We start from the raw sequence: 9,337 nt of genomic DNA on the forward strand, positions 1-9,337 counted from the left end.
ATTATCTTTCTCCTCTGATTCAGATGGTGATGTGGCTGCTGTGGCGGGCGTGCCCTTTTCAGGGTCTCGCTCATCCCTGGACCCTCTGGGGTCTGAGGGGGAGGCGGAGGTGGTGGGGGTTGATGATTCTCCCCCGGGGTCGCCTGAAGAACGTGCAACTATGGATGAGTTGATCTCTTCTGTGAAAGAGACATTACATTTGGAGGATGAGCCCACTCCTCCGGGCATTGTGTCATCGTTTGGTACACATAGGACCCGCAAGTTGGCGCAGGTTTTTCCCTGCCCCACTGAATTTCATTACACTGTGAATGAACTGTGGCGCAATTTAAAACGTCCATTCGCGGTGCCTAGTCGGTTTAAACTGCTTTATCCCTTTGCGCCGGCTACGGACACGCGCTGGTGAGTGCCTCCACAGGTGGATCACACTGTGGCCGTCTTAAACAAGCCTACCCTGATTCCCACTGAGGACACCCCGGCGTTCCGGGATCCCACGGACAGGAGGTTGGGGTCTCTGGCCCGCCATTCCTACACGGTGGCGGGTTCCTTGCTCAAGCCTGTTTTCGCGTCTGTCCTGGTGGCTCAGGCGGTGGCGGATTGGACTAAGGTGCTTAGACGCACCCTCGCGTCTGATTCTGCCCCACCTGCCACGCTGGCTATGGTGGATCAAATTCACCAAGGAGTCATGTATTTGTGTGATGCGGCCTTGAATGAGGCCCCTCTGGTCGAACGCCTGTCGAGTGTCGCGGTGCTTAACCGTCGACTGATCTGGCTGAAGAGCTGGTCGGCTGACCAGACATCACGGAAGACAGTTGCTGTTTTCCTTATGCAGGTTTTCGCCTTTTTGGCGAGGCGTTGGATACCTTGGTAAAAGGGGTCACGGGGGGCAAGAGCACGATGCTGCCCCAGAACCCGAAAAACAAGTCCTTTCGTGGCAAGCGGGGTTCCTCCTCTCGACCCAGTCAGGGGTCTTTTCGTGCCTTTCGGAATCAAACCAAGGGCAAGCCCTTCAAGGGCCAAGGTAGCCAGAAGAAGCCCTGGGCGGGCAAGCAGAAGTCCGGCAATGCCGGTGCGGCGGGTCAATCCGCCTCTGCCTGAAGGGGCGCCCTCACCTATTTCTGGGGTGGGGGGACGTTTGCGCGGTTTCCTCCAACCTTGGCTGCTCCCCATTCCAGACAGGTGGGTTCAGGAAATCATTTGATCAGGGTACAAGATCGAATTCCTTTCCCGGCCGGCGGACAGATTCTTTCCCTCAAATCTTCATTTGACCCCAGGGCGCCTGCAGGACCTGCACCAAGCGGTGTAGGACCTCCTTGCTCAGGGGGTGATTGTCACGGTGCCTCATCATCACAGGTTTCGGGGGTTTTATTCCAATCTGTTCACCGTGCCCAGAAAGGAGGGCAAGGTGCGTCCTATTCTGGACCTGAAAGCGCTGAACCACTTCGTGCGCGTTCGGAAGTTCCGTATGGAATCTCTCCGCTCGGTGGTGGCCTCCCTGAGCCCAGGGGAATTCCTGGCCTCTATAGACCTGAAGGATGCGTACCTACACATCCCCATTTTCGAGGGTCACCAGAGGTACCTTCGGTTCGCTATCGCGGAGGACCACTATCAGTTTGTGGCGTTACCTTTCGGTCTCGCTTCGGCTCCAAGGGTCTTTACCAAAGTGCTGGCGCCTGTTCTGGGCCTGCTAAGGGCACAGGGCATTGTGGTCTTGGGATATCTGGACGATCTCCTCTTAAGATCCAGTGTCAGCCAGAACCTACTGCGCGATCTGTCCACCACGGTACAGACGCTCCTGGAGTTCGGATGGACCATCAACATACAGAAGTCGTCCTTGTCTTCTTCGGTTTGTCTTCCCTATCTGGGAATGATCCTGGACTCTGCTCAGGCAGAGGTGTTGTTGCCGGAGGACAAGCTCCGGACCTCACAGGACGAGATCAGGTCCCTCAGGGACAAACCATCCTTGTCACTTAGGGCCTGCATGCGGTCCCTGGGGTTGATGGTATCAGCCGCTCAGTTTCACACGAGGTCTCTTCAAGCAGGGGTCCTAGCCAGGTGGGACAGCCTACCTCAGTCCTTGGATCTGAGTGTCTCTTTGAGTCACCGGACCAGAATGGATCTTCTGTGGTGGCTCCAGTCCCCGGCTGTGTCAGAAGGAAAATCCTTCCGTCCGTTACTGTGGACAGTGATTACCATGGATGCCAGCCTGTCAGGCTGGGGTGGAGTTCTGGGCAACCTGTCTGCCCAGAGCATTTGATCGGAGGAGGAATCCTCCCTTCCGATCAACATTTTGGAATTGAGAGCGATCAAACTCTGTCTCTTCCAGTGGTCGGACCGACTTCGGGGCCGCCCTGTTCGGGTACAGACGGACAATGCTACCGCGGTCACTTACATCAACCACCAAGGGGGCACTAGGAGTGCCCGGGCGGCCCGGGAGGTGACCGACTTTCTGTCTTGGGCCGAGACTCATGTCCCGGCGATTTCGGCGGTTCACATTCCGGGTGTGGAGAATTGGCAGGCCGACTATCTGAGCCGCCAGACCCTGGACCAGGGGGAATGGTCCCTGCACCCGGAGGTTTTCCAGATGCTGTGTGCGAAGTGGGGATCCCCGGACGTGGATCTGTTCGCGTCCCGGCTAAACCACAAGGTGGAAAGGTTCGTGGCAAGAACGCGCGATCCTCTGGCAGATGCCTCGGATGCGTTGGTGGCCCCTTGGCATCAGTATCGTTTGATGTATGCCTTTCCTCCCATTCAGCTGTTGTCCAGGTTCCTTCACAGGTTGGCCTCGGAACCGCACTTGGTGATTCTGGTAACACCGGACTGGCCGCGCCGGTCCTGGTACGCCGACGTTGTTCACCTGGCAGTGGCGCCTCCTTGGCGGCTGCCAATGCGGGAAGATCTACTGTCCCAGGGACCGATCTTCCATCCTGCTTTACAGTCGCTGGCTTTAACGGCCTGGCTGTTGAGACCCAGGTCCTGAGAGACAGGGGTCTCTCCTCAGAGGTCATTCCTACTCTAATCAAGGCTAGGAAATCCTCTTCTGGAAAAATTTATTACCGTACCTGGAAAGCTTATTTCGCCTGGTGTGAGTCCAGGGGGTTCTCCCCTCGCTCGTACTCGGTGTCGAGAGTGTTGGCTTTCCTCCAGACTGGTGTGGACCAGCGCTTGGCGCTGACCACGATAAAGGGCCAGGTATCTGCATTGGTTATTCTTTTCCAACGCCCTGTGGCGTCTCATTCCTTGATTCGCACCTTTATTCAAGGTGTGCAACATTTGGCCCCTCCCCGGAGGGAGCCTTTACCTCCATGGGACTTGAACTTGGTTCTGTCCGCATTACAGAGTTCTCCCTTTGAAAACATCCGGGAGATATTGTTACCTCTGCTGTCTAAGAAGGTTCGGCTCGCAGGGTATCGGAGTTGGCGGCGTCGTCTTGCCGCTCTCCTTACTTGGTGATTCACAAGGATAAGGTGGTCTTGCAACCTCATTCCTCTTTTCTCCCTAAGGTGGTCTCTGAGTTCCACCTTAATGAGGACATTGTCTTGCCTTCGCTCTGTGCGAAGCCGAAGCATCTTAAGGAGGTTGCTTTGCATTCTTTGGATGTTGTCAGGGCGATCAGGGTTTACCTGTCGTCCACAGAATTCTTTCGAAAATCGGATTCCCATTTTGTCCTTCCTGAGGGACCTCGGAAGGGTATGGCTGCGTCGGCAGCGACCATTGCCAAATGGATCAGACAGACCACTGAACAGGCCTATGCTTTGAAGGAACGGGTTCCACCCTTCCCTGTTAAGGCGCACTCTACCAGATCTTTGAGTACGTCCTGGGCTTACTGGCACCGAGCCTCGGTGGCCCAGGTGTGCAAGGCTGCGACTTGGTCGTCGGTGCACACCTTTTCTAAATTTTATAATGTGGATGTTCTGGCATCAGCTGATGCCTCCTTTGGCCGCAAAGTTCTCAGTGCGGCAGTGCCATAAGGGGACCCTTGATTTTTTGTGGGTCCCTGGCTGTTGAGGTGTTTATCCCCTGGATATTTGTTTTCCTGGGTTGTTGCTCCTGTTGAGCCTTTTCTATTGCCCAGAAGGTTCTCTTACTGTGCGTGTAAGGTTCCTTTCTCTGATGTGGGTACTGCGTTGCCTTTTCTACGGTTGCGTCTCCCACCCCTCATGTCTACACTGCTTTGGGACATCCCAATAGTGATGACTTAGAGGTAGCGGCAACTGTCGGAGGACGTAAGAGAAAACTGAATTTTTGTAAAATCTTACCTGTAAAATTCTTTTCTCTGAGTCCTCCGACAGTCGCCGCCCCTGCCCCTCTTTTGGGGTTTTTTTCTTGCACACCTACTGCTATTCTACCAAACTGAGTTGGGAGCGATCACTGCAGGGGGTATTGACCAGTGGGACAGCCTACATGGGTGTGTCTATGCTAAATGCTTTTGTTCTTTTGACTTAAGCCCCGTACACACGTACCGAATGTTGGCCAAACGATCGGCCGTCTTTTGTCCGGTGCTGTCCTGTCGGTTGAAAAGTGCTAAAGACTGCACACGAATTTTGTCGGCCAACAACAGCCGACTGCAGAAGTGATGTCATGTGATGGTTAACTTTCCGTGTGTTTTTTCTTCTCTGAGCATGCCCAGTCTTGCTCATCTGCTGTTTGTCGGCCGAATTCTGTACTGACTGGCGAACAATCGGCCGTTCTGGTGTTGGCCAACAAAAATTGTAATGCCTGCACACCAGATTCTGTTCGGCCTAAAAGTTGCAGTCGGTTGTCGGAAGCATCATACTAACAAGCCTACAATTGGCCGATCGGTCGGTGGCCGAATATTTACGGCCGACAATCGCTACGTGTGTACGGGCCTTAAGTCTTATGCCTAGCTACTCCTGCGGAGCGGAAGTCAATACCCAATAGTGATGACTTAGAGGTGGCGGCGACTGTCGGAGGACTCAGAGAAAGGAATTTTACAGGTAAGATTTTACAAAAATTCTGTTTTGTGCATTTAGAAACCTGTTCAGCCCTTTTTATAAAGCAGTCTACCAAGTCAGCTAGGTCCAATTCCTGCATAACACTATGCCAAAATTTCCCAGATATAACAGGAAAGGGCCCAGAGGCCCTCTAGGCTTTGTGAGGCCTTATGCAAAACTTAAACATTAGACACCTCACGCCCATAATCTGTCCGTCAGCTACGCAGCAGGCCTTCCCAGATTGAGATTCTCGTGTGGTGGATGGGGGGACGCACGCGGACACAACCTCACTCCTCATTGGCCTATCACTTCTAAAATAGTCACGCTGCAAATCAGCTGTTCGGCCACTACGAGGCATGCTTGTGGCCTCATGCACACTGGGCAATTTTACAGCTGCTGTTTTGGGCGTCAGACTTTATGTGCCTCTAAACTCCCCTGCATTTTATCCCATGTGTTCATGCACACATTGGCTTTTGTCAGTTTTTTTGGCAGGAGAGTTTAGTGGCAGAAAAAAACTCTCCTTCTGGATCAGCAGTGTTTTGGCAGAAAAAAAGTTGACAGCTCCTAAACTCTACTAAATTCTGATAAATGTCAGTGTCCAGCCTTTAGCAGTGTTTTTATATATATATATATATATATATATATATATATATATATACACACACACACACACACACACAAACACACACACACACACACACACAGTGTGTATGTATGTGTATATATACAGTATCTCACAAAAGTGAGTACACCCCTCACATTTTTGTAAACATTTTACTATATCTTTTCATGTGACAACACTGAAGAAATGACACTTTGCTACAATGTAAAGTAGTGAGTGTACAGCTTGTATAACAGTGTAAATTTTCTGTCCCCCTCAAAATAACTCAACACAGCCATTAATGTCTAAACCGCTGGCTAAAAAGTGAGTACACCCCTAAGGGAAAATGTCCAAATTGGGCCCAATTAGCCATTTTCCCTCCCCGGTGTCATCTGACTCCTTAGTGTTACAAGGTGTGAATGGGGAGCAGGTGTGATAAATTTGGTGTTATCGCTCTCACCCAGTCATACTGGTCAATGAAAGTTCAACATGGCACCTCATGGCAAAGAACTCTGAGGATCTGAAAAAAAAAATGTTGCTCTACATAAAGATGGCCTAGGCTATAAGAAGATTGGCAAGACCCTAAAACTGAGCTGGAGCACGGTGGCCAAGACCATACCACGGTTTAACAGAACAGGTTCCACTCAGAACAGGCCTCGCCATGGTCAACCTAAAGAACTTGAGTGCACATGCTTCGCTTCATATCCAGAGGTTGTGTTTGAAAAGTAGATGTATGAGTGCTGCCAGCATTGCTGCAGAGATTGAAAGGGTGGGGGATCAGCCTGTCAGTGCTCAGACCATACGCCGCACACTGCAGCAAATTGGTCTGCATGGTTGTCTTACCAGAAGGAAGCCTCTTATAAAGATGATGCACAAAAAAGCCTTCAAACAATTTGCTGAAGACAAGCAGACTAAGGACATTGGTTACTGGAACCATGTACTGTGGTCTGATGAGTCCAAGATAAACTTATTTGGTTCAGATGGTGTCAAGCGTGTGTGGTGGCAACATGGTGAGGAGTACAAACACAAGTGTGTCTTACCTACAGTCAAGCATGGTGGTGGGAGTGTCATGGTCTGGGGCTGCATGAGTGCTGGGGAGCTACAGTTCATTGAGGGAACCATAAATGCCAACATGTACTGTGACATACTGAAGCAGAGCATGATCCCCTCCCTACGGTGATGTTGTCATGGAGGAGTGAAAGAGGACTTCAGTGACAACCTGTACAGCTCTGGTGAACTCCATACCCAAGAGGGTTAAGGCAGTGCTGGAAAATAATGGTGGCCACACAAAATATTGACACTTTGGGTCCAAATTGGACATTTTCACTTAGGGGTGTACTCACTTTTATTGCCAGCGGTTTAGTCATTAATGGCTGTGTATTGAGTTATATTGAGGGCAAATTTACACTGTTATACAAGCTGTACACTCACTACTACATTGTAGCAAAGTGTCATTTTTTCAGTGTTGTCACATGAAACGCTATAATAAAATATTTACAAAAATGTGAGAGGTGTACTCACTTTTGTGAGATACTGTGTGTGTGTGTGTATATATATATATATATATATATATATATATATATATATATGTGTGTGTGTGTATGTGAGTGTATTGCTAGAGTTTTTTTTTTTCTTGGGAGGGTTCATGAGATCAGCACATAGCCAATCAGCACTGTCCAGACAGAGGGTCAGGGGTCCTGCATCCTGATAGGACAGCCAGTGCAGTATGAAAACTCCTCCTACAAGCTTTAACCAGGCACTGATAGAAGTCATAAGACTGCAAATACATCTGATGAGAAAAGGTATTTAGCAGTTTATATTTACAAAAATGATAGCATTTCTGTGTACTGTGGGAGACCAGATATAGTGAATGCAGCCTCCAGGGTTTAGTAACACCTTAAGTATAATTTCAACCTAAGAGAATAAATGTATTCCCATTCAGACAATAACAGTTAGATTAGGGAACCATTTAGTATATATCGGCTGCTTCTAACATCTGAAGACACCCTAAACTTTTGGGACTCATCACCAATTTTTTCAGCACTGGGGTTGTCTGCATAGGACATAATTGTGCAACCGACTGGTATGAACACACATTTTTATGCCATAATTCTGTATGTATTTCTCATAAAACACCGCAGGTTATGCAAACACATCTTATTTTATGTTGTCCATAGGCCGGCAACGCTGACGTTGGATGGACTCTGGGTTACATGCTGAACATGACAAATAAGATCCCATCAGAAGGCCCCAGTTTTCTAAAGGCTCACATTTACAACCTCTGGGTGGCTGCCATTTTCTTCATTGTGCTGAGCGTGGCAGCAGGACTGGTGGCTGCTCCGCTACATTGTTACTTCCGGAATGCTTGCTCAGGTCAAGAGGGATGGAAATGAGACCAGAGTGCAGCCATGATGACACACAGGATAACATGACTAAAAAAACTAGAAATGTATTAATTTATAGTGGATACCTTAATTGTCCCTCTGGTAACTTATTTTTGTTTGTGTATTTTGACCTGTTCCATTAAGACTTTTTATTTTAAAACTCACTGGAGAAATTTCACGAGGATGGACTGTGATCTAATGCTTATGATGAAATATTTCTGCTGGACAAGCTTTGGGAAATAAGTATCACTGAGAGGTCTAACAATTGGATGGCTATAATAACCACTTCAAACACTTACAACAAAAGTTCCAGCGCTAGCACTGCGGCACCCGTACTGTGAAAGGTCCCAAACCAAATCGGTATAGCTGTCAAGGTTGGTGCAAAAGACCGTCCAACAAGCAGCCAAAAGGGAAGAACAGCGCTGTCCGAATGTTGGTGTTATCAGGATGCTGATAAACAAGCTGATGGATGTAAGAAACCATTTAATGGAAAATTGCAAATGATAAATTTCAATTGAAGTCAACAAAAGCCAATGGAAGCTATTACTGTACCAGACCGGTATGTTCGAATGATGATCGGTAATGACTGCTGAAACCACTGTGTGAAGTGTTGCCAAACCGCTGAGGATGGAGATGCTGGTTGGAAGAGCCGTGTACAAGCGGGAGCCGAGCTGGGCCCGCCTGCGCTCACCGCATGACGTCATCGCGACTCAGAAGCACAAGGCCGAAGTCTAAAAACCCTGAGGCATGAACTAGCTTGGAACGCATGAAGGAGACATTGCCATGATGACGCAATTCGCGTGGGTGCGCTTTGTCAAGTACCGGAAAAGACGGCAACCTGGAAAGAGTTGGAATGGGCGTGGAACCAATAAGTGTCCTCAGCAGTCATTAATCCCTCACCACCTGCTAGTGTCATTTAAAGCGTCATAATGCGGATTAGTAGTTGAAATTAAGATATCTACGGCACATTTAAAACATTTAAAATACATTTACAATCCGTGTTTTGCAAAAAATGATAAAACCGTAATTATTATTATTTTATAGGATTTATATAGCGCCGACAGTTTCTGCAGCGCTTTACAACTTGAGGGTAGACCGTACAAGTACAATACTCTTTTAATACAGTAGGAATCAGAGGGCCCTGCTCGGTAGAGCTTACAATCTATTATTAACAATAATAATAATAATAATAATAACCAACTGTGAGGAATGGGAATTGCAAAATTGAATATGCAAATATCCTGGTAATAACTGAAAATTATAATAGTTAATGAGGAAAAGATAGATTTTATGATGAAAAATAAAAATAAAAAATAATAAATATAAAAAAAAATAATTAAAAAAAAGGGAAAAAATTATTAATAAACAATAATGGCTAATGAATAGTTCACAACTACAAC

At 48.1% G+C, this 9,337-nt stretch overlaps 1 protein-coding gene across 1 annotated transcript in view; it reads left to right on the forward strand.

Annotated features, from left to right (window-relative positions):
• LOC309560764 (ectonucleoside triphosphate diphosphohydrolase 8-like) overlaps positions 1 to 8,229 on the forward strand; it is a 140,091-nt gene extending 131,862 nt beyond the window's left edge. The window contains exon 10 of the mRNA XM_082264417.1: positions 7,731 to 8,229. Coding sequence (XP_082120543.1) covers positions 7,731 to 7,946 — 216 coding nt within the window. The 3' untranslated portion in view covers positions 7,947 to 8,229. The remainder of the gene's footprint in view (positions 1 to 7,730) is intronic.
• The last annotated feature ends 1,108 nt before the right edge of the window (positions 8,230 to 9,337 follow it).

This window comes from Pelophylax lessonae (assembly GCF_965119305.1).
Source record: "Pelophylax lessonae genome assembly, chromosome: 7".
NCBI classification, from domain to species: domain Eukaryota; kingdom Metazoa; phylum Chordata; class Amphibia; order Anura; family Ranidae; genus Pelophylax; species Pelophylax lessonae.